Raw genomic sequence first — 26254 nt, forward strand, 5'->3', positions numbered from 1 at the left:
TGGAGATTGTGGCCCAATGAGACTACTCTCAGGCTTAAAGTTATACATGTATTTAAGCACCTTGCTGAATTGGTGCCTCAGTCCTTGGCTTCTCCATGAGTTTGCCAACAAAAGGGGCTGATTGTGGAGCTGACTGTTGTGCTGTAGACACCTTCCACTGGTCTGAAACTCCCAAACTCATTGCATACAAGCCACAGACCAGCCGCTGAATAACAATGGAAACAACTCCATTTTGTATTTTAATACAGTACTTATGGATGTAAGAGACAAAAAACCCTGGATCTGAGCCCCAGCACCAACCTCAGCTGTTCCAGTCCTTGGTCTCTCACTCTTGAGCAAAGATTGCCAGTTGGGTGATTATAATTATATACTGTATTTTCATTTGAGCTGATTACTTGAGCATCACATGAGTTATTGGGCTGATCTTTCTCTGCTGGTATAAAAATGAAAAGACAAGACAACCATTCTCGAATGTTAATGATGTATTAAAGCTCCCTGTCTCAGTTTCTACAGAGGACAGAGAGCATTGTAACTGGCACTGTTTTTTATTGCTTATACCCCATGGACATACTGATAACAAATATTTTTACAATAGAGTTTTACATGCTGAAATCTTCCACTAAACCTCTTGTTAACAATCTCCTGCTATTCATTAATGCTTCCCCACAGCATTATCTCTCCTCTGTCAATTAAGAACTCCAATTTTCAGCACTTTAACCAAATGACATCTGCAGTTTTGCTTCTTCAAATCTTCATGTACCACTCCCTGTCTAAGCAAAAGCCAGTGAGATGTACAATCTGAAATGTATGGGCCAGATTCTGTTCTCACGTTAGTTTTTGCACCTATTGACACAAGAGGAGTTACTCCCGATTTGCTGTTGTGTAAGGCCAAGATCCAGCCCTATCTTAAAAATCTAAATACACACACACACACAAATAAATTCTGTATCTGTGCCACTTTTTCTCAAAGGCCCCTGCTGCATTTTGTTCCCACAGTTGTCATCTTGTTCCAGAAGAGAGAAACACAAAAGGAGTTTGGGTGTGTCACCTGTGAAATTAACTTGAGCTTCCCCAGTTGCCTACTGGATAGGGGCTCAAGAGACCTGTGTTGTTCTTCCCGGCTCTGCCACTGGCTTGCTAGGTGACTGTAGGAAAGTCAGGTTACCTTCTGCACTTCTATTTTCCTGTCTGTAAAATGGGGATAATAATAGTGCCCTTTTTTGAAAAGCACTTTGAGATCTGCTGATTAGAAGTGCTATACATGACATAGAAGATATTAAACACAGGGATATTTAATTTCATCCCTTAACTTTTTCCTTTCATCTGCAGTATTTTGAGAAGTTTCTCTCCTTTTAAAAAAAACCCACCCAAACAATAAACAGTCAGGTCCCAAAATACCCAATACTCGTGTCAATTTAAGCACATGTTCTTAACGTCATACATGTGTTTTGCAGAAGCATGATTGGTAACAATATCTTTAATGGCTGAAGCTTAATTCAGTTTTTAGTTAATGTCATGATGGATTGTAGGGGAGATGGTAGGATGGGAGCTGAGGAAGTAATGGCTTGGGGTTTACTTACTGGCATTTAAAAATGCAGCTGCAAAGCACTGAAGGACTGCCTTGAAGCCAGATAAAGATGTGCAGCCTCCATTTAGGTCCTGACTGAGGATGCTGATGGTTTCAGCTACTGGAAATTGCAGAAGCAATATGGCCAACATTGTTTCTGCCATTTTACGTGTGCTGGTGCATTGTGGCCAGAGTATACAATCCAGGGGATTGCTTCTTGTATTCAGGTCAGAGTGGCTGTGACCGTGGGGCTTTTTACCTTTCTCTGCAGCACAGAGTGCAGGTCACTTGCCAAGATCATCTGGGTATATCTCACTTAATCCATTCCCTGCCGCTGTGGGGGCCTTGGGCAATGGTGCACCTCGGTCCTGTCTGTTCTCTGCTGGTGGCACACTGTAATTTAATCGCCTGTGGACTGTAATACTTTAGACTAATTTTGATTGTTGGGGTTAGTGATTATTAGTGGTCTGTGATGTACAGGGGGTCAGACTAGATGATCTGGTGGTTTCTTTTGACCCTAAACTCTGTGACTCTGTTAATCCGGATTTGAGAGCATTACCCTACTGACAACCCTGGCCATCCATACAAGAGTGCGTGTGTGTCAACTCCGGCCATCCGTACGTGTGTGTGTGTGTGTGTGTACGTGTGTGAGTGAGAGACAGAGATCAATTTTAGTGGGAGTTGGATGGCTAAATACTCTAGACAGCTTTGAAGATCTTACCCATATTATGTATGTTCCTTGTGTGAAGCTAGCTGACAACTTGTATGCAAAGCGTCTGTCTCAATCATCAAATTAAGTCTATTCCAGTCAAAACTGTATTCCTAGGGAAGAGTCTTATCCCCCTCCATACCCTTAATGGTGGTGTTGAGGACCCATAAAAGCTCTGTATTGAACAGGTGGAGAGTTCTTCTTGTGCAGTCAATATGGAAAACAGCCATAAGACTGTCTTCTGAGGGCGTGCAGGGAGGGGCAGAGCTGGAGGTGAGAAGGGCATGTTGGGAGTGGGGTCACAACACTTAATGCTGCCGGGATTCTGGGCAGTGCTGCAGTCCATAGGCAGCTGGGGATAGGTTGCTTAGATAGCCACCCAAGATGGTCTATGTTGCTCTAGGGGCTGCAGAGCAGCCCAGGATCAAGAGGGTGCAAAGGTGGCTTAACGCTGCCTAATCACGTTCCTTTTAAGAGGCGCAGCTCAGAATGTTGCCCCTTGTTCTTGTGGTCAGGCCTAGTGATATGAGAACATGGCCAGGAGGCAGAAATTCTTGGTTCTGTCACCAGCCCTTCCGCTGACTTGCTGTGGGATCCTGGACAAGTCATTGAAGGCCTTTTTTTTCTGATTTTACTTGCATCCGTGTAAATCCGACGTAACTCTATTGAAGTCAATGATGTAACACTGAATTTAATCATGCTGAATATTATATTATAGCACAGGTATGGCTATTAAATTCAAGAGGAGTTCTTGTAAGGTAAAGTGTTATTCAGTACAAGTAAGGGTATAACAGTTTGGCCAATTTTGTCTGAGGTTCCCCATCTTTAAAATAGGGATATTAGGCTATTTATGCTTATTTGTCTGATAAGGAGTTATGTGAGTCTTAATTTATCAATGTTTGTAAAGGCCTTTGAGTTCAAATATTATCTTGCAAAGCCTGAATGTTAAAAAGGTCCTATTTTAGTAATCTGTAATAAAGATTAAAGTTTACCATGACAATAAAGTGTCTTTTATTTTAATTAAGATTTAAGTTGTATAATATTCTTTTGTTCCCTCCTAGCTGGCTGACCGCAACAGCTTGCCAAGAAATTTCATTAAGGTAGCGAGATCTAATACATTTATAAGCGGTGAGCTTTTGGGATCTGTGGGACTGCCTCTGAGTATTGGTGGTGGCTGTTTGGTGCACTGGTGGATCTTTCTTACAGGCTCATGTTGGCAATTTCCATTTTAAATCATCTGAATGTATTAAATGCGCTCCTAATTATTTCTAACTTCTGCTCTGCACTGGTAATAAAGATATGGGTAAGTCTGTCAAAACTCAAGACTGTACTATCAAAAATTACTATTCAAATCAAAGCCATGTGCCAGTGCGAGGAGCTCACAGCTAAATGGCTTCTGGACCAGTGTGTGTCTGGAATAATAGCAAAAGCTTTCAAACTAAATCTTCCATTTAATTACCCAGATGCAAACAACTGACTGTTGAGTGTCAAAATTGAGGCAATTTCAATTACTAGAACAATTATGGTGCAGTGAATTGCTGCCGGTAGGTGGTGAAGTATATACACCACAGCAACAGGCAGGTGACTTGGATAATGTATTGTACTGCTGTCCATAAGCACATTGCCCGCTCCCTAAATTAACGCTTAGAATGATCTACAGGCCTTCCTCAGTAAATTGCACCTAGACACTGCAGATGACAACATGTGTTTCCAGCTTCTGATATCCCCCACCCACCTTTTAGCTGTCAAATTTGAAGGAACTTGGCCGCTCAGACTGTCGAGTTCTTCACCAGCCTCACTTGTCTAATCTGCTTCCTGACCCGTGTCCCCAGATATGAGCTCATTCCTACCTCCTCCCAAGTCTGAGGGATCTTTACACTACAACACAGACATGTTCTTTCACTCTCTTTTCTACCTAACCCTAATTCTCTCTCTCTCTCTCTCTCTCTCTCTCTCTCTCTCTCTCTCACACACACACACACACACACACACACACACACACACACACACAACTTTGGTCCCAGTTCCACCAACCTCCTATATACTGGTTCCCACCCACCTGTACAACCCAACCTCCCTCCTCCCCCCAGCCACCTCCTTTACCTACCTGCACAAGAGCCTGAGCTAATCAGCTTCCGACTTACCCTTACTTCCTCCACAACTGAAATCAGAGTGCTTCCATATACCCAGCCAATCAGGATTCCAGCACTCAGAGTGCTAACTTTCCACAGGTCTCCTACCTGAAGCCTAAGTGGTGTTCTGGACCTTTAGAGTGAAGCCAAAATAACCAGAGTGAAATTAGCCCCTATGGAGAGGGCCAGGGCCTATAGAGCAATAAAGTCCCTTAAGCGTTTAAATGGTCCAGATGTCTTGTCCTGCCTCACTGGATGGGGTGCATTTCACCTTAAATATTTAAATTAGACAATAAGAGTGGAGCAGACACTAAAAATGGAAATTGTCCATCTCTCTAGAGGTTGGGATGCTGGTGTGACATGTACACGCTTTAGAGGCAAATCTTTTACAATGGTGTTGACAAAAATATAGTATATTGCAACTGTTGAGTTTATAGCAGATCTATGGATCCTTTGCATTTAGTTTTACTGCATGCTAAGATATAATTTCCTCTAAAGCTCTGTTGCATAACAGGTGTAACACAGTTATGACGTTATGACCTGTGGGTATCATTTAAAAGTGATCAGAAATCTTGGCTACCCTCCAAGTTCAGGAATCTGCAATTCTCCTGAAAGAATAGATGACACCACCAATGCCAGTAACAGTTCAAGAAAATGTTGTGTGTTAGTGGCCTCTTCTATTCTTGCAAGGAAAACTCAGAGCCTTGACTGCAAGGCTTAGCAAGTAAGTCAAAAGTAAATGAATCTCAGCTATTTTGTTTTAAAATATCATGCTCTGTGCATAATTGGTTTGTGCTTTTGGATCTTAAATATACTTTGTGTGTGTGTAAGATTTCCCATTCACCTTTCATAATGCTTCTGCTCACAACTTACAGCAGTCTGAATATCATTTTCCTATGTAAAAGCGCTGCTGTTCTGTTTAAAATGAATGCTAGTGGACTAAAGGCCAAGTTCTGATCTTACACCAGTTTTACACCATTCCAAGGCAGTTGCTTTATGGAGTTACTCCTGATTTACATGGGGGGGATGGGATAAATGAAAGCATAATCAGAGCCTATGTCTGTCAGGTTGCTATAGAAAAGTCCTTTTCATATGGAGTGGGGGGGGGAACCTCCTGATGTAGTGGCTCACCTTGCCAGGCAATGATCTGAGCCCACCGGTATAACATGCAATCTGCTGTCTCTCTAGCTCACCATCAAGAAGTTAAAATGGTTGAAAGGTGAAGCGTATAGTGCAGTGTCTAAAAGTTATGACCCACTGGGATTTCCAGAGTCCGTGACATTGTCTGCAGTTGTCCACTCAGTGCTTCCCAATCCCCTCCTGAATGGACTCCACTGACAGTAAATAAAAACTCCAGACACGCAAGTTATCATTAGTAGATGCTCTTCAACAGCGCAGGGCTTCACAAGAGTGATGCTTCTTTCTGTTTTCCATGCAAATGGGACTAGCAAATGCCAGCTTTGACAGACTGTGGGAAGGTAAAAAGAAGAAAAAATTACCCAGCAGGAAAACAAACAAAAACAGACAATCTGACAGAGCAACCTAGGGAAAAGACTCTAATACTTCAGAGCATGCGGATACAAATGGAGAATCTACTTTTTTTCTCCTGTAGAGATCTTCAGCTATTTCAGTTGACAACAAAGGAGAGAATAGTATTTTCAATTTATGAGCACTTATATAAGCTCTGTTCTGAATGCTAATTCATTGATTATTGGAAGCTGACAATGTCATTTTCTAATATTCCTGGGTTATTTTAGAACATAATTCTTATTTAAATAGTTCCATAGCTTTACTAATCTTATACATAAATGCTGAGAAAGATCTGGGTGGCTATCAAGTAAATTTGGGTCTTTCTCTGTTTAACTTTAATATAGGAATGATCCATTTTATTATATCCTAGTGCAGGGGTCAGCAACCTTTCAGAAGCGGTGTGCCGAGTCTTCATTTATTCACTCTAATTTAAGATTTCACATGCCAGTCATACATTTTAACGTTTTTAGAAGGTCTCTTTCTATAAGTCTATAATATATAACTAAACTATTGTTGTATGTAAAGTAAATAAGGTTTTTAAAATGTTTAAGAAGCTTCATTTAAAATTAAATTAAAATGCAGAGCCCCCCCAAAATCAGTGGCCAGGACCTGGGCAGTATGAGTGCCACTGAAAATCAGCTCACGTGCCGCCTTCGGCACGCGTGCCATAGGTTGCCTATCCCTGTCCTAGTGTATAGGAATTAGGTCCTATATGTTATGTTTTTCCATCCTCTCCAGCAGAAGTTAGCCTAAAGTGTAACTAAAAAGATAATTTGTCTAACTTGCCTGTAAGTTCTTACCTGTATAGTTGGTTCAATATAGCAATAGCACTGACCAGACAGAAAGAAAAAGGAAAATAAATGTTTCTGCTTGTTACCCTAACCTTAAAATAGCAACATAAACATCATCCGTCTTCTCATGCTATTTGCATTGTAATCAGATTGAATAACCCTGATCACAGCAGGTCAAAAGTAACAGGTCACAATTTATTCTCTCTGCTAGAAAGAATAATAGGCTTTGGTTCAGACTTCAGGTGTGTGATAATAGTTTTTAAAAGTTTATTATTAGAATTGATTGAAATTTGTCAAAAATTTGAGATTTCTAACAAAAAATGAAATGTGAAAAATGTTCCCTATTTTTTCATCCAGTTCAATTTCTTCTTATTATTTTATTAATGATTAGACCTATATTCTAGAAGAGAGAGATATTTATGGCGTTAGTCAGTTTTCACTAAGGTCTAACTCCATACCCACTTTCACTGAAGTGAATGCGTAAAATACCCATTGATTTAAGCGGGGACAGAGTTGGACTCATTTCCTTCATTAAAGCTTAAACTGAGTAACAACCATGTATAGACCTCAGGATCTGGCCCACTAGAAGTCTTTTTCTGATTCAAGACTTTAGGATTAATTAAACAGTAAAAGATGTTGTATGGTCATTCCCAGAGAATAAGTAAATAACTGCACTGGGGGAACCTTTGATGGGCTGTCAATGATGGAGGTGTCTGACGTGAAAATGAATGTGTTTAGGAAGCAGTGGTTTGGTGTGTATTCTCCATTGTTCTCTGAGTCTCGTAGTTTTGGAGAAATTTATTGAAATGGGTGCAAATGAACATCATGCCTATAAGTCAGTTGGTGGCAGTGCAGATTGAACTCAGGACCTCTGGTTCTAAATCACCAACCTCTACTGCCTGAGCTAAAAGACTGTTCTGTTAGGTAAAGCTGTCCCAGGCTCATCAATGACTGTATGTTGCGCAGCCACTCGCGGGGGGACAGAGTTCTACATTGAGTAATTGATGGACACTCTGTTTGACTACAATGGAAGTTGGATTGGAGCTGAGTGAGACCTTGCACTTAAGTGATATTATGTGTGTGATCCTGCTTTCTTTGTGTACCAAGAAAGCCAATGGGAGGTACTGTGTACAAAAATGGAAAGCAGGATTAGGCCTTAGATTAGTGTGTGCTTTGAAGCGCTAAGTGTAGTCAAAGCGCCAGCGCTGGGAGAGAGCTCTCCCAGCGCTGTCCGTACTCCACCTCTCTGTGGGGGATAACGTACAGCGCTGGGAGCCGCGCTCCCAGCGCTGGGGCTTTGACCACACTGGTGCTTTGCAGCACCGCAATTTGCAGCGCTGGAGAGGGTGTGTTTTCACACCCCGCTGCAGCGCTGCAAATTTGCAAGTGTAGCCAAGCCCCTTGCTCCTGCTCCCATTAAAAGCAGGACTGACTCCTAACTAAGTTGAGTGGTGTGAAGCTTTTCATCGTATGAAGGATTTTCTTTCACAAAACTTGTAAAATGACTTTACTGAACAGTGATTTACTAAAGACCTGCTGCCTGGCAACTAAGATCATCTCCAAACGGTGATGGAGAACAGAGGTGATCAGCAATTGTGCTTTTAAATGCCATTCTGATGAGAAAAGTAATTTAGGAGTCACTTCCATCTCAGTAATGAAAATTGGGCAAGGGAATAAGGGATTTCATTTTGTGAGTGAACTAACAATGCAAATACCAGGATTTTTAATTTAGGTTTAAATGGCGTAATAGTTTCTCATTTTGATGCATCATTACTCATATTGCCTGTTAATGAGGGATTCACATTTTTCCTTGGTTAGCTTTAGACCTTGATAGCAAAGTCTGATGAATGTGTAAATGTTTATGAATGTCTGTGAGGTAATTGCACCAGTTTAATTGAAATGCTTTTCTTCTGCAGCCAGGAAATAATGGTGCTGAGATGTGCTTTATGGGCTGTTGGAGGAAACCAGTTTTCATAGAACAGGTTACATTTTGAAACAAATTTTCTTTTAAAGAAAATTGTAGAAGGAAACTAGAACTGTTTAGTGCTCATGAGAGGGACTGGAGCAACAGCACTGAAAGTGTAGCCCAAATAGGTCAAGATTTTCTACTCTGCCCCACTAATGTGCCTTACCCCTGACCTGGAAAGACCATTACTGAGGTGGTTACGTTTCTGTACTTCAAAGAGATGTTTGTATCCTGTGAAGGGAGAATTTGCTCAGGCGGCACAGGGTTATGCTTTAGAACCAGAGGTCTGTGGTTCAATCCCTACGGCTGACTTTACATGTGCACTGATTTCAATGGGAGCTGGATTGGCCACTAGTATAGAAATGGATTTCTCCAAAACGATGAGACTCAGAGAGAGAACAACGGAGCAACAAGGAGCATGAACACCCATTCACTGCTTCCTAAATACATTTATTTTCCTATTGGACTCTTCCGATGCTGACAGCCTGTCGAAGGTTCTCTCAATGGTTTGTTCCATTTTTCTTTATTTGAGGGTCCAATTCAGTGTAGACTGAATTCAGTGGGCATCTTTACATTGATCTCCAGAGCATTGGATCAGACTCATGAACAGCAACAACTGAAACAACCAGAAGCCTTATCTAAACAGAGAAGTTGCACCAGTTTGACTAAAATTGGTTTAAAAACTGATTTAGTTAAACAAATGAAAACCCCTGTGTGGAGCCTCGGTTTTATTGGATTAATTTGTGCCTGTAAATTTACCAACACAAACTAAACTGCTATAAACCAGGTTGAAACCAGAACAGTGTCCATGCTGGGGCTTGCACCAATCTCTTTAATCAGTGTAAAATCACATCTTTAGCTAAATCAGTGCAACCTTGTGTGTAGACCAGGCAAAGGTGTGGTTGCCTTAAATTGTTGGGCAAGACGGATTGTCACAGGGCAGCTGGCACCTTTAAGTGAAGCATGCCCAGCTCTCCTGCACCAGAACAGGTGTCCCCAATTTGGCCAATAAAGGGGGTGAGGCAGCACTCGGGGCCATAAAGGATCAGGGAGAATTGGAAGTCAGGAGAGCAGCAAGAGGGGTTTGCTGTTTGATCTCCCCAAGCTCGAGAGAGGTTGGGTCAGAGGGCTGAAGGCAGAAAAGCAGGGAAGGGTGTTATCTGCTAACTCCCAAGCTGGAGAGCCATGGACCAGAGAGGGCTGAACAGGGGAGCAGAAGAGGGGCTTTCCTGCTGATGTCTCCATGCTGCAGAGTGGGAGCCAGAGGGCTGAAGGCAGGAGATCAGCAGAGGAGGTAGCCTGCTGGCTTCCAAGTAGGGTTGCCAACATTCTAATTGCAGAAAACCGAACACCCTTGCCCTTCCCCTTCTCCAAGGCCCCGCTCCTGCTCCCTCCATCCCCCCTCCCTCCTTCATTCACTCTCCCCCCCCCCTTGCTCATTTGCTCAGTTTCAACAGGCTGGGGCAGGGGGTTTGTGGTGCAGGAGGGGGTAAGGGCTCTGGCTCGGGATGCGGGCTCTGGGGTGGGGCCAGGGATGAGGGGTTTGGGGTGCAGGTGGGGGGTGGGGCCCAGTGGTTCGGAGTGTGGGAGGGGGCTCTAGGATGGGGAAGGGGATTGGGGTGTGGGAAGAAGTATGGGCTCTGGGCATGGACTTGGGGATTAAGGATGCTGGAGGGGGCTCTGGACTGGAGTGCAGGGGTGTGAGGGCTCCAAGCTGGGGGTGCAGACTCTGGAGTGGGGCTGGGGATGATGGGTTTGGGGTGAAGGAGGGGGCTCCAGGTTGGGGACAAGTGCAGGAGATGGCTCAGGGCTGGGGCAGGGGGTTGGGGTGCAGGAGGGGGTACGGGCTCCAGGAGGCAGTTTGGATGTGGGAGGGGGTTCTGAGCTGGGGCAGGAGATTAGGGCATGGGAGGGGGATCAGGGTGTGGGTTCCGGGCGGTGCTGACCTCAGGTGGCTCCTAGGAGCTGGAGGGATGGCCAGGGTCTCCTCATGCTGCCCCCGCAGCTCCCATTGGCCGTGGTTCCCCCCTGGCCTCCCCTCTGCCGGCACCAGCATTCCAAGCAGGTGCTTGGGGCGGCAGTCTGCAAGGGGCGGCAATCCGTGTGTTTTTGCCCCCAAGCAGCGCACTGAATTGCCGCTGTGGACGGCGGGGGCAGTCCGTGTGCCGTTAGGGCGGCAGGCGCGTTTCCGCGATGGCGGCAATTCGGCGGCAGCTTCTATGTTCAGCTGTCTGCGGTGGCGCAGCTTCTGAAGACAGAAGCTGCCGCCGAATAGCCGCTGCCGCGGAAACATGCGTGCCACCCTAAGGGCAGACGGACAGACTCCGCCGTCCACGGTGGCAATAAGGCGCGCTGCTTGGGGCGGCGAAAACAGTAGAGCTGGCCCTGGCTGGCAGCTTCCCGGGAGCCGGGCACGGAGCCTGTCTGCCCTGCTGGAAGGGCTGGGGTTGCTGTCCTGGCAGAAGGACAGGAGAGGACTGAAGAAGAGCCCAGATGTGGTGGAAAATGCTGCAGTATGGTATGTGTTATGAACTAGAAGTTGTGAGATCTTAATTACTATATGCACTGAGGGGCAATACATGGACAATGTTTTAGGACTTTTGTACAGATACATGCACGGTGTTTTCCTGATAAACTAGCCCCAGGAGGGGTATTATTGAGCTAAGAGAGCCTTTTGTGGAGTGCTTAAGGGCCCGAAAGGGGAAGTGGGATACTAACCCTGGCATTATGGCACCCAGCCGCAAGGGGGCACTCAGGGATAAGGGGAATTCAACCTGTAATGTGCTAGAGAAAGTGAACATTTGGTCCAGAGTACCAGGACCCTTCTCAATGGGAACAACTCATCTTGTGGCAGGAGAGCGAGATGCTGAAAGATAGAAATAAATAGCCACAAACTGCCCATCTCTATCTGTATTCACCCAGTCCCTTCCATGTTTCTGTCAGAAAGTGGCACTTTTCTATCAGTGCAATTTGTAAGATTCCAATGCAGCAGAATTACATGTTGGGCCGTGCACTCTAATCCCCAGAAAGGCATGCATTGTCCTTCTGGACTGGAGCGTTACGGATAAGAGCCTATGCATCTGTGATCACTCTAGCACATAGCAAGGACTTTAAAATTCCTTGCTGTACTATTTGCCTTTGTTGTTCACGTGTATGCACAGATGCAGGAGGGAGCAGTACACCATGCCCAGGAATGTCAAGGCAAAATGGAGGTCAACGGTAGATAACACAGTGATGGGATCCAGCATTGAGACTGCCGGAGCCACATGTTCATATGTGATAGGTGAGGTGCAGGTTGTAGCTTGCACAGCCAGCCAAGACAAATCCTCTGTTTCAATATAATCAGCCAAGAAATGATTACACGTTAGACCCATGGGACATTGTCATTAAATGAAGGTGTCTTGTCATCAGATTTGCATGGACCTATCCAACCCTTCTCCCCAAATGCCTTCAACTTCAAACTTCCAAAAAAAAAAGCCCAGGCATTTATACAGTGAAGTAAATCTTGCCCTCAGTTCCAAGTACATTTTACCTGCAAGAGTGAGCTACGTTTCAAAATATTACTGTCTTTGACTTTTCACTTGTCAAATGCAAAAGTTGGGAAAACAAGACAATGATCACTTCTGATGCCATCTTACAATTCCAAGGAAAGTGTTAATGTGCAACCTGTGCAAATCATTCTATGGCAACTGACTTCAAAGGGATAAAACACTTCTAGCAGGTTAAACTATGTGGCAGTAATATCCAGTTCTTTAGGTTGGCTGCCGTGAAGACTGGTCATCTCTGCACATCCTGTAAAAAGAATAGGGTTAGCGGGCTGTAGCTGTGAACTCATTAGATCACACTGGATTTTTTTAGAAGAATATAGTGCTTGAGAGCTCAGAAACAGAGTTCCCAAACAGATCATTGCGAGAAAAAAATCTCTACTGTCGATTTTGGGAAAATGGTGAATGTGCTCTAAGGGAACCAAACTTTTCTGCTGTAAAATGGGACCAAGCAGTGGAATTACACCCACCACCAACGCTGCAGCGACAAGAGTTCTAAAGGTTTTGGCTATGGTCAACCCCTGGGGTTACTGGGGTGTTTTTTTGTCTGAACAGTTGAGCTGATTTATGAGACATTCCATTAAATTTTATTGCACCAATGGTTTTTATTTAGTTCTTTTGAAGTGGAAAATATCATTTTTGCAGCAAATGCAAGTCAAAAGTCTTAATGGAGCATAAAAATCCCAAAGGTCATGCTTTTAGAGCTTTAAAGTAGAGGACAATGCATTGCTTGATGCTCTTAAAATATATAAAGTTAATGGCATGTTTATAGTAATAAAATGATATCATTCTCATCCCAGATCCTTCATTTCATCCTCAGGTATACTAGATCTTTTAAAAACAATTCTGCTGGTTCTAAGTGTATCTCATTTCAGCTTCACCAAGTGAGGGAACTAGACAGAGACTCCCTCATAAGGGGATTATGCAGCACCATTATAATACATGATCATTTGGTGGTCATTGTGGGTATTATTTTCCATAGAATGTGTGTGATTTATAACATTTATTTGTATGACATGTAGAATATTTATTCAAGACTCTTTGTGTGCAAGAAATTCTTAGCCAAACAAGAGATGGTGTCACTGACATGCAAAAGCTTTCATAAATGAGAATGTCACTATTTAAAAACTCTTATTACTCTTCAATTGCCAGTTGGATATCCAATGTCGTCTTAAAAGGAGAGATAGAAAATGGTTTCTGGTGTATTCTGATCGGTCCATGCTACTTTTCTTCTAATAATACATTTTTATTTTATGGGAATGAGGTCAGAGTTCATGTGAATAATTTCCCCCTCTGCATATTAATGTGATTTTTTTTAAGTGATCTGAAATTTAGATGAACTTGGGCAAAATAAAATATCTGCCCAGTCTATCTGCTTAATCTCCAACCACTTGATAATGTTTTTCCAGAATTGAGGAAAGGAAAAGCATTTTAACCATGATGGTCATTTTAACCATCATTTCAGGGAAAAGTTATTATGGGAACAGGCCACAGAATAGAAATGGTGACAAGGAAAAGCTAATAAAGAATTCTAAGCAGAATGAGCATTATTTTCCTTCCTCTGATTAATACAGATTGTCCTATTTTCTTTCTTTGTCTTTGCAGAAATCTAGCTCTGGGGATTTGAGGACTCTAAGAAAAGGGTTATCCCCGTACCACTCTGAGTCACAGCTGTCATCACTGCCGCAGTATCAGGATGCCATGCAAAATGTAAGAGCCATTTAGCTACCTGGTGTATTTATACAGACAAGAATCTTAAATTTCTGAGGAGAGATCAAGCCTGAGCTCAGGCCAAGAATGCATATATCTGGCAGGTTGACAGGTCATTCCTTCAGAACTAAATTCTACCCTGAAATCAGTGGTGTGAAACAGAATAAAATCAGGCCCTTTATCACAAGACTTATTCAATTTTACAGGTTGCAGATTTCCAGAGACAGAGAAAAGTCTGGAAACATTGGTCTTAACCCATGAAATGTTGAGCTCAGGATTTTTCTAGCTGAGGTTTCTCAGATAACTCAGAAACTCACTAAGTGCCTATCTGAAAACAAAGGGGGTCCAATCAAATCTGATGCTTCTTTTCTTAAACTCTTGTGGCCCGTGTCAAAAAATCTGACATTGGATAAGACAAAAGACATTGCCAGGTTTCTAACAATTAGTAGTCAGGATCTGTAGTGCTCAAGTTCTTGGTGCTTTGTTTACCGTATGCTGCTTCTGTACAGCAAGTAAGTTTATGTAACAAGATGGGCCTGCTCTGCTTCCTCTAAAATGACAAAGGAGGTGAAAAGTCTTGAGTTTGCTAAACAATATGCTCTTATCTTCCTGGCTCCTCCTTTCAGTCCCACAACACCCGCTAATTATTGTGCAAAATGTAGCTGATGAGAACATACCAAACAATCCTTGATGCTCTTCTTCCAAAAAGATCGAGGCACCTCTGAATGTTATACTTGTTCAATTATATCACGGTAAGGATTGCTCAGTATGGGTAGCCCTGGTGGTGTCCAGACACATGCTGGCTGTAAAGCAATATGAAATCAATCCAGGGTCTGATTCTGACAGTGTGCGGATCATAGCTTTGAGTGCTTATTACTTTTCAGGATAAATACATTCCAAGTCCACAAGGGACCATTGTAAGCATCTAGTTTGACCTCCTGTATAACACAGGCCATAGAACTTCTCCAAAAATAATTCCTAGAGCATAACCTTTAGAAAAAATCAAGTCTTGATTTAAAAATTGTCTGATGGAGAATCCACAATGACTCTTGGTTAATTGTTCCAGTAGTTGATTACCTTCACTGTTAAAATTTTATGCCTTATTTCCAAGCTGAATTTGACTAACGTCAACTTCCAGCTAGTGGATTGTGTTGTATCTTTCTCTGTTAGACTGAAGAGCCTATTATTAAATATTTGTTCCCCACGTAGGTTCTTATAGACTATAACCAAGTCACCTCTTAATCTTCTCATTGTTAAGCTAAATAGATTGAGTCTGTTGCTACAAGGCAGGTTTTCTAACCCTTTAATCGTTCATGTGGCTCTTCTCTGAATCCTCTACAATGTATCAACATCCTTCTTCAGTTTTTGACACAAGAACTGCACACAGTATTCCATCAGTGGTCTCACCAATGCCAAATACAGAGCTAAAATAACCTCTAGTTCCACTCAAGATTCTCCAGGCTGTGCATCCAAGGATGTTATGGAGTTTGGGAGGCAGGAGTCTGGGGAGTCTCTTAGATTTTTTTTTATGGACACTGTTCAAGTGGTATGGATTTTCTATTTATATATTCTGTCTACTCCTGCAGAGGAAGGCTGGGATGGGGATTTAAAAAAAAATCTAAATCAATTTAAAAAGAATAAATGATGACAACTGCAGGTACTTGCTTGCTGTATAATAAGGTGGCTGAGGCACAGGTCTGGGAGTTAGGAGATCTGGGTTCTCTTCCAGTCTCTCTCTCTCCTGTGTGAACTTCTGCAAGTTATTTCACCTCTCTGTGCCTCCGTTTCCTCATCTATAAAAGAGGAGAAATAATTACCAATTCCATGGAGGTGTTTTTAAGGCTTAATTCTTTGCTTAAGGAGCTTTTGACAGAATATGTTACATAAGTACATGGCATTATTATTTAATTTTTGGAATGCTATTTCATTTGTTAAGGGATTGCTCAAGATTTGTTATGGTCAGATGTCTTCTCCAGAATTAATCTAATAATGAATTAGGATTGTGAGATGTAATTTGAGTTGCCCATATGTGGTAACTCCTCATGTCTTTCTTTTTTTTTTAAATTGATAGTACAAATATGCTTAATCATTGTGTTCCTTTAATACTCTGCTGAACAAACGTTTGCCTCTTAGGGATGGGGCAGAAGATATCTCTAACCATAAAGCAAGTTTTTGCTATATTTTTGCTACTAAAGATGGCATTTAAGCAATTTAGTTTCTAACGGTGTGAAATCTCACTTGCAGGTTTTTGGTGTATGAGCTTTCACTGAGTCAAGTGTTTGTAACAAAGCTAAAGATAAACTCTAGGGGTGAGGTGCTGCACAGAACTCACAACCCAAGGGGATGGGGAGCTAAGATGGCTTTTGCTCCTCAGCACGGTCAGAATTTAGACAGCTCTGGGGTCTGTCTAAGTTACAGCAGCCTCCTGCATCTCCCCTAGGGATGCAGCACTTCCCAGAATCTCTGCAGCACTGCATGCTATGGCCCTATCCCAACACAACCCTCCCACCCAAAGCTCCACTCCAGGCACGTCCTCAATGGCTGTCTTCCACAGTATCTGTACTAGGAGAATCCTCCATTGGCAGGACCCAGGGCTTTGGAGCAACTTTACACCATCCTGGCCCTTTTATCCAGAGTAAAGGGGCCAGAGCAGGGAGAAGGATCTCAGTCTAGAGATTTTGAAGTATGCTAAATGGCTCTTGTAATGGGTCAGCATAATAGTTTATTCCTGTAAATAAAACCTGATGTGTGACAGTAATGAATAACATGGGTAGACTATCTCTGCTGGGCTGACAAATTATAGCAGGCAAAGTGCCGGTGTATTGTTGGGATTGGGGAGCAGGAAACTTTAAGGATCCTATTTAAATTGGTGGAAGCTGGAAGCTACTTTTTGGTGTTGTCTCTTTGGGGAGATTGAGAAAAGGCCCTGTAAAACGAATACGCCACTACAAGAGAGGCCCAATGCTCATAACTATCAACCCCCAATGTATGGCTTTGTACCTTTAGACCATACTTGGGTCAGGTTTTCAAGTTTTTCTTCAGAACCATAAGGCTAGAAACATACTTTAAAAAAAAAAAAAAGTGGAGATTCTCACATATCCACATGAGTCCAGCAGCTGGGGTTTTAAGAAAAACACCATTTTTTCTGATACTTGTAATAAAAACGCAAGAGTTGGCAACACTGAGAAATCTAATTATAAGCCAGGGGCAGGAGAGAAGTGGTGGTGCTTTTCCAAGCTCTGCTCATCAAAGAAGCTCTGCCTACTCTCAGCAGATTGTGCAGCTGTTCAGAATGACTGTGCATGGTCTCTGTGCGCCGTTGGGCTCCTTGCAGAGGGTGGGGCAAGGAGGTGAAGAGTAAGTTGTGCTTTCCAGGATGCCAACTACTGTGACACCAAGATGAGACCTCACTCATTTTTGTGACCAGATTGTGACCGTCCCTTTCCTTTCTTACCTGGGAATGAAAGAATTAACAATATTGCATTGAAATTATAATCACTGGGCAGCTGAGTTCACACCTCACTGAGATGAATGGGGCAGTTCACACCCCTCAGAGCTGTTGTTCTATGCCCTTTGCAGACTCATCTCTGTTTCAGGTTCATTTAGTTCACATTTTTTTAAGGTTTTCTTTGCCGCCATAACAGCTAGGTTTGCTTTTTATTAAAATGAAAGCTGAGATCCTGGAGAACAAGAGAGTAGTTTTAGAAAAGTGCCAGAATGGCATACAGAGCATGTATTGGCTGTTTCTGAGCCTTGAATATAAGATTCTGGATGCAGTTCTCATCTTTTCAATGATGAGACTACACTGCTTCAGAGCTCTGTAGCATGAGTGCACAGCCCTCAAGCATCCAGGCCTCTTTCGTATTGCTTTTTACAAATGAATACCTAAGAAAAGAAGAGGTAACTTAATACCAGTCTAGACTCACATTCCTACAAATTCAGGTGTCTTCACCCTGGCAACTTCAAATCCTAATTTACTGGAGGGGCCAGTTATACCAAACCCCAATGTTTTTTACAGCCTTCTCAGAGGTATCATCTTGCTATTCAGAGCAAATGCTACAGTAATAAAAAGGACTTATCCCCCTGTAATGGGGTACACTCACCTTTCATGAGTACCCCTTGGCTGAGTGAGTGTGCCTGCACTCTTTCTCTCATACTGTCCGGGATAGAGCAGCGCCCCAGGGCTCCCTCTCTGGAGACAATATCTTCGCCCTCCTTGGCTTCCTGGCTACAGCTCTTCAGCTGGGCCCCTCTAGTTTAGTTTCCCCTCTGGGGTGCCTCAGTGTCTAGGGCACTTCCCCGTGGCCCTGCGCCATCTTCACCCTTACCTCAGGGCTTTCTTTTAATGGAGTCCCAGCAACCAGCTCAAGGCTCCTTCTCGCTCTCCCCGACTTCTGGCAGTGCTGCCCTGTCCAGGGTTCTGTAGCTCCATCAGCCAGCCACACTTCTACAATTCCAGCAAGGAACTGAACTCCCGTTGGCCCTGCAGCTCTTCTTATACTAGGCTTCCTGGCCCTGATTGGCTGTGTCCCACACAGCCACTTTAGGCAGCTTAGCGGGATCCTCTCCATTGCCCTTTATTGGCGTGGGGTGTGGCAGTTTCATGCGGCCTCCAGCAGGGGGCCTCAGAGAGTCTCATATACCCCGTCACACCCCCTTTCTGTAATTTTGATTGTTAAAATTTTAATTTATCACAAGAAGTGCTTGCCACCTCACTCTTCGTTCTATAATGCCAGTATGGTCTGCACATGATCTCAGTGGTCTAAAACCTGCTTGTTTCTGTCTAAGTTTGTAGATCTATTTGTTTCTTGATATGTTCCAGGATGATAATGTACATGATTTTCACAGGCACTGAGAGTAATGTGCTTCCTCTCCAGTTATTACACTTGGTAAGGTCACCCTTCTTTAGCAATTTTACTATAAGGGCTCTCTTCCACTGGGTTGGGTTCTTTTAGTCATTCCATATTCTATCCAGACTTTCTTTGTGGTTTTGGTAGGCTGTTTTATCACTTGCTTTAACCATTTCTCCAGCTGCTTTCCCATTTTTCAGTTTACTGATGGCTTTTCTAGCTTCTTACATTGCAATATCTCCTTAATCAATATGAAGTTCTAATGCTAGGTCTTCATTATGTATTTCTAGTAGGTCACTTGGGCTTGGTCTATTTAAAATAACCTAAAAATGTACCACCCATCTTTCCCTTTTTCCTCTTCTGTACTAAGAGTCTTTCCATTTGCACCTTTAATAGGGCCTGTAGTAGTGCTAAAGTTCCTGTTAGCTGTTTGATTGTCTTACATAAGGTTGTAGGGTCACCTCTTTGGCTAGCATCTTAAGCTTCTTGACATTTTCTATCAGTATATGCCCTTTTATCTCTTGTAGCACTCCACCTTTTCATCTCTCTATGTAGAACTCTGTTTTCTTCTTGCCAATTGCTTGTCTCTTTACATGTCTTAGCATTCATAAGTTTTTGCTTTATACTTCTCTTTTCCGCTGCTGTCCAAGTAGCATTGCTAATCCATTCTTCCCTTTTAGATTTGTTGTTATTTAAACTACCTTTGTATTTTCTAGGTAGCACCCTTTGACGTTTTCCCACAGAGTATCAATGTCTTGGTTCGCTTCGGTTAATTCAATTAGAACACTGAATCTGTTCTTCAATACAAGCTGAAAAGCACTTTTTGTCTTTCGGTGTTTTAATTGTGTGCTGTTTATGCATGGTCTTCTTTTAATCTTCCAACATCCTCTTTAACTCGATCTTCAAGTTAGCGATACAACAGTTATGGTCGCTGCCCACATTTGCTCCCCTATGCACGTATCTGCCAAGGAGCTGCACAAGGTTCTCGAAATGCAGAAGTGGTCTGTCTGGTTCTTGGTAGCACCATCTGGGGAGTTCCATGTCACTTCATGGATTTCTTTATGAGGAAATACTGTTCCACCTATCACTAGGTTGTTCACACTGCAAATTTCTATTGATCATTCACTATTTTGATTGATGTCCAAACTCCTGTCACACTTGCCCATAACTTTATCTAACCCATCATTGTTATTTCCAACTTTTGCATTTAAAACCACCTCTAGTCACTATGATATTATATGTTGGGACCTTGGCTAACACAACCTGTAACAAATCATAAAAAGCATTTTTTTTCTTCATCTGGCTTTTTTGTGGTTGGTGCATAGCATTGTATGACTGTTAGTCTGAAGAATCTAGTCTGAAACCAAGCTTTAATAATTCTTTCTTCGCCTGATTCCTGCCCTGCCTCATTCGACATTAGGATTGCTATGCCAGCTTCAGTCTACCATCCACAATCCTGGAATGGCAATGATCTTATTTGTTTCTCTATATAGTATAATTTGTTTGAACCTGTCCATTTACACTCCCTGATTTCATGGACATCAAGATGGAATCTGTCCATTTCTTTAGTTACTTGGGCAGCTTTAATAGCTTCGTACATTGTTCTCACATTCCAAAATCTGATTTTCATTATTGATCTAGTCTTGAGCAAGAGACTTCTCAGGATATTGGCTTTCTTTACAGTTTTGACCAACATCTGTCATATTCTTCGCATGAAGTCAATCACTTGATATGTCTCCTGGTGTTCATTTCTAAGTTTGTTTTTGTCTGATGAGGTTACCAGCCCCATGCAAACCTTAGGTCCACGGCTCCTTATTCATTATATGGAGCAGTCCACATGTTTACACTTCCCCCATCCTCCACCTGAGGAACGCGTTTGGTAGCTCTGGATGCTCCAAAGACCACATGAGACATTGCATATTTATTAATGTATAATTTTATTCAGTGCATGATTATTTTGTAACAAATCACATTTGCACTGATTGAACTGAAGAGGAGTCTGGGAGGAATTTCTTTGCCTCTGGGGTTCATCTCCCTAGATTTTGCTACCATGTACTAGCCAGAGATGTCACTTTCCTTATAAAGATATTTCTGAAAAGTGCATTTTCTTTTGCCATATGGTGGGCACATTATTATTACAAAAAGTGTGTGTGTGTATAAGAAGCACTTGGATACCACAGGGATGGGTGCTATAGACAATCCTGAACTGATACACAGGATATCTCCTGAGCCCCCTGCTAGGGTAGTGGTGGGAGGCAGCATGATGGTAGTTACATCACTGCTCCAATCAAACTCCTGTCTTGTCCTTTTTTGAGCCGGAAATATGGTGGCTCCCATGCAAAGCACCTTTCCTATGAGGCACCTTTGAAATAAGTCATAGGAAAACTGGTGTGAGAACTTGAATTTCTTTTCGTCAGTTCCCAGTGGGGGGAAAATACCAAGTTAAGGATCTGTGTTAGACCAGCATATGCAATGAAATCAGAGATAAAGATGAAACTGAGGCCATAATCTGTTCATTAACACTGGGTATTTCCATTAGTCACTTAATTAGTTATGTGTAGTAAAATAAATTCATTATTATCTATGAGCAGACTCTGATCCAGTGTCCTTAAAATTAACCTTTCTTACAGTTGAGAAATGGCCTTGGATTCTTATATGTATTGTAGCATCAGAGGTATTTGAATGAAAGAGATCAGGTCACATTGTCTTAAGCGTTTTACAGATCTTCAATGCACGCTCCCAAAACAGTGCCTTATGGTTCCTAGAGCTGGTGTGCACTGGCACAATCCCCAAAAGAATGTTCCGTTCCCCTTTCTGTTCCTCCAACCTGTCTCAAAAAACACCAACCTGCAGCCCAGCTAGCATGGGAAGAGGGTAAAACTGTGAGTGTGTATTTGTATGTATGTGTGCATATAAATACACAAATTAGATGTGTTATTCAATTCTTAATGATGCAGGGGGAATTTCTGCAAGGTCAGCTATTAAATAACATCCTATTTTGAGGGGCTCATACCACTGAAGATCCTCCCATACATGCATTCAATAACCCACTGACTTAATGGGAGCTTTCTGAGTGGATCTGAGGCCAGGATATAGCCCACTGGGTCCATTGATTACCTCTGCTCTGTGGAGTACTTGCCTAATGAACCCAGGACCTTTTTACACACGGGGAACAATGAATGAAGAGCATGACAGAAGGAAGCGCATTCCAGCTGATGACGCTGATAACACCATGATGCTATTGAACAGAGAGAAATCCAAGGCAGCCCTTTCACTGCCATGACAATTGGGGGTGAAGACGGGAAAATTAAATAAAAGGATTGTCAGGAGAGTGACAGAATTTGCAGTTCAAGGAATGTTATTTTAAAACTTCAAGCAACTGAGAATAAGCTAATATATTTGAAAGGTAGTAGGCCTTTATCAACAGTTATTATGAAGTCTATGAACAGCGGATGGTGTGTCTCCCCTCAATGTCCCAAAACAGCTGTCCCAAGACAGAATTTGCTCAATTTGACCAACAACTTGGAAATCACATTTCCATCTGACATCTTTTGTATCTACTGTTGTCATAATTAACCTTTCAGAACTGAAAGAGATGAGAGAAATCCATCTGTTGTGGCTTTGAGCTTTTTGACACCACTTTTCAGATAGTTCACTTCCTGCCTTGTGTATTAGTATGACGACATTGCTTATTTTCAGCTCTGGGAGGGAGCTCTTGCATTCAGTCTTCCCCAGGTGTTTCAAGAGACTGTTGACCAGTAGCTGCAAAACCAGAACTGAAATATACAGTGGTATGTGCAGAGAGGAAAGGGGAGAGTTGAGGAGAGATGGCCCTGAGACTATCTACTGCTGTATTTGCCATCCCCAAGCATTCCAAAATCAGCCCCCCCACCCCAAAAAATCATAAGATTGGCTTAAAGAACATGAAAACTTAAAAATAACATTTTTATTTGCCTTCTGTTTTTTGAGTATTTAGTGTTTCACATTTTCCACCTTTTCTCTGCTTTAAAATGAAAGCTTTTAATCATCTGACTCCAGGAGCTGGGGCTTTAAGAAAAATAACAAATATGCATGTGTGACAAAAATTCACGAGAGTTGACAACACCATTGGGGGGGTATGGCTACCAGACACAGCCAAAATACCGTTCTAAACATCAAAAGGAGAGCAGAAAAATCCTTAATCTTTTAAAAAGGAACTTCTTTTTATTTTAAATCTGAAAGTACTGTTTCAGGAGTGCTTGATTTGTTTATTTTTAATTAAAAAATTAGTCTTTTTCAAAATAGTCAAGTTGTCCACTTTAGCCAGTCATTTAACAATATGTTAACACACTGCCCATGGAAAAATGGTATAATGTTGCTGCCGATAGTATTCAGAATTTTTTTTGCAACCTATATCACTTAGTTGTTTGGCTGAAACAGCTCTGGATTTAGCATGCTAATACCAATTTGTAAGATTTTGTGAAAGACCATGATGCCTTTTTGGTGCTGTGAGATTCTAAGGGGGTGTCATGTTTTTTAGATAGTGTAGATTGAACTCAGGTCTGTTACACCAGTCTAAATACAAACCACAGTGGAGTTACTTGGGTTTACATTGTTGTAACCCAGAGGAGAAGTTGGACCAGTGAGTTGAGTGCACTGCGGCATTCCAGGAGAGTGGAACTCTGTGCGGCATTAATGCTGTTCAGGTAGGTAGATACCAAACACTGCTGTTGCATGGGAGAACTAGTTGCAAAAGGATGTCCATGCTTTCCCTCACCCTCCTCCGGGCGGTCCCATCAGAGCTCCCTTCTCCTTGGCACAATGATTCAGACATGTGACGGGGAGCAGTGTGGGACATGGCTGCAGAGAAAGGGGTCCTCTTCCATTGGATAGACTGGATATTTAGGACTGTATGGCAATGAAGCAGTTAAATTGTTTTTTATTAATCAAACAGGATATATAAGCTCTTTTTGTTTCTTAAGTAGATTTCACTAAACTCTGCCCTGAAGATACGGTTTGTCTGACTAGTCGGTGTCTGAGCTGTGCAGATGGGCTCTGCCTGGCTCCTGGACAGACCCAATGGTTAATTCATGGATTTCAATATTTACATGGCCAGCTGCTCAGTATGATTAATGGGAGGCAAATTAAATAATGCTGAAGGAGATTAGCATCTGGAATAAAGTCCCTCTGAATTTGAGATGGAAGATGCATCTTGTTTTCACTTGCTAATACCAAGGACCAGTGGCTCACTTCCTTCAGTAACAGCAGTGAAGAGATTAGCGGCATACAGTAATAGTCTTCTATTCAAGATGTAAACTCTCTTTCCATAGCATCTAACTGTACTTCCTTCTGTGGGATACGTGTTCTCGTGTTTGTATCCTGTGGTAGGCATGATGCTTTGCACAGCTGGAAAGGAGCATAACATGACTTAGGTTAGTACAAAAGTGCGGCCATCTAAATGTGCAGGAGATGCAGGATTATTTTTTTTTTAATAAAAAACCCGCAATACATCTGAATGGTGAGCACATGCTAATGAAGTGCCACCATGATTTAGGATGGCCAACTCTGACTAAAGCTATTTCAGGAGATTTTTCCCCCCAACATGACAGAGTGTCATTTTCTTAAAATATTCTATTAAAATCTCTTGGATTGCTTTCAATAGTCACTGGGAGATGGATGCTGATTCCAGGAGACTCCAGGCCAATCCTGGAGGGTTGACAACCCTACCATTACTGTGGGTCAATGGCCACGCTGGTGAATAGACAAACCAGGAAGATAACTATTCAGAACAATTCCAAATAAACTAGCACATTCGTGGATGCTCTACTCAGAGAAAGGAGAGGAGATAATGGGATTGGGGACTGATGTATCGAACAGCAGGATGGCAAAAAAAGAATGGGCTAAACTTGGTCAAAAAAAGCACCTGTAATTGGTTGTTGACGAATCTCCCCTCCTGGGAGACACTTAATCTGAGTGGAATTGGTCCTCTTTATATGCACTCCATAGCAGAGGCAGGAGTGTGCTCCAGGCATGACTATATAAAATAAGAGAGAAAGGGGCTTCGAAGGGAGGGGGAAATGTCAGCTCAGAGTCATGTCATGCTTGGAATACACACTGCGCTGGCTCTTCGTTCCAAGCACAGAAAGGCATGTGCGAGTCCCAGCTCCGAATTGACAGCTTCCACAGATTCATCAAGTAGATGCTAACGATGATATTTATATTGGAGGACCCAGAGAATTTTTGAGACCAGCAATAGCAACCTTGTTTCCGATCCTCAAGGAGTCTGACTCTAGGCCTTTTGTATATCAATGTAAGGACTAAATCCTGTGAGCAGCCTAATAAAACAGAAAAAAACGGATATAGGTTCAAATAGATGTCCCCCATCTCTCCTCATTTTGGATCCTGCTTGAGCCCTACTGAACAGGGTTTTCAGTTCAGTAAGGTGGCTTTTCTTCATCTAGCACAGCTCCTGGTCTGATATGCTCCCAAAATGGCCTCCTTTTTTCCCTAGCAAGGTAGGTAAGACAAAGAAGAGGAACATTTTCAGCAAGATATCTTGGAGTTGCCACTTCGGGGGTGGTTGATGATGTGTTAAAGCTGAACTGTGAAATTTCACTTTCCATTTCTGAATGAATCAACTGAAGCTGGTGCTGGTAGTTTGGGGGGTTATTTTACTTTTGGTGTGCCTTGTGTTTATGGCATGCATTTGCAAAGTTTCATTAATTGCTGTATAATCTGGTAAATGCAGATTTAATTTAGATGCTAGCGCTGAGACAACACAATCTCCTGGGGTGTTTGTGTTTCTGGGAACAAGTATTTAGTGGGCTTCCCTGACTGCCCCAGCAGTATTTGCAGGCACATCCATTTGCACTTGCAAAATGAGTGATTGTATATGTATGCAAATCAGGTCTCAATGAGTGAGTCTTCAATTTTATATGTAACATTTACACCCTGCATGTGGTCATGATCACCATCACATATACCAGTGGTTCTCAAACTTTTGTACTGATGACCCCTTTTACATAGCAAGCCTCTGAGTGCAACCCCCCTTATAAATTAAAAACACTTTTTGTATATTTAACACCATTATAAATGCTGGAGGCAAAGTGGGGTTTAGGGTGGAGGCTGACAGCTTGCGACCCCCCCCCCCATGTAATAACCTCGCAACCCCCTGAGGGGTCCTGACCCCTAGTTTGAGAACCCCTGACATACACTCACATTTCATAAGCCACTGTATCAACTGACTTTACATTGCACTTGTGAATATAGCCAAGTTCCATGTATACCAATGATTGTTTCCATAGTAGCTAATGTACCTCAGAGAAAGGGAAAGAGGAAAAGGATAAGTGGTATAATGTGTGATGGTGTAGTGTTGGAAAAATATTTCCTGTAGGTTTTGATTCCTATCAAGTCTCTAGGATTTTTTAACCCTACATGGACTATCAGGGTTGGAAGGGACCTTAGGAGGTCATCTA

At 42.4% G+C, this 26254-nt stretch overlaps 1 protein-coding gene across 3 annotated transcripts in view; it reads left to right on the forward strand.

The window, feature by feature from the left end:
- CCDC85C (coiled-coil domain containing 85C) overlaps positions 1–26254 on the forward strand; it is a 158083-nt gene that overhangs the window by 112589 nt on the left and 19240 nt on the right. Inside the window, exons 4-5 of one of the 3 annotated variants that reach the window (XM_039537914.1) lie at positions 3338–3376; positions 13846–13950. The exons of 1 other annotated variant lie outside the window; for it this stretch is intronic. In XM_039537914.1, the coding sequence (XP_039393848.1) occupies positions 3338–3376; positions 13846–13950 (144 nt within the window). The remainder of the gene's footprint in view (positions 1–3337; positions 3377–13845; positions 13951–26254) is intronic. One more of the 3 variants, XM_039537915.1, reaches the window with a different exon arrangement.

The sequence above is a fragment of the Mauremys reevesii genome, linkage group 4 (assembly GCF_016161935.1).
Source record: "Mauremys reevesii isolate NIE-2019 linkage group 4, ASM1616193v1, whole genome shotgun sequence".
In the NCBI taxonomy this organism is placed as follows: domain Eukaryota; kingdom Metazoa; phylum Chordata; order Testudines; family Geoemydidae; genus Mauremys; species Mauremys reevesii.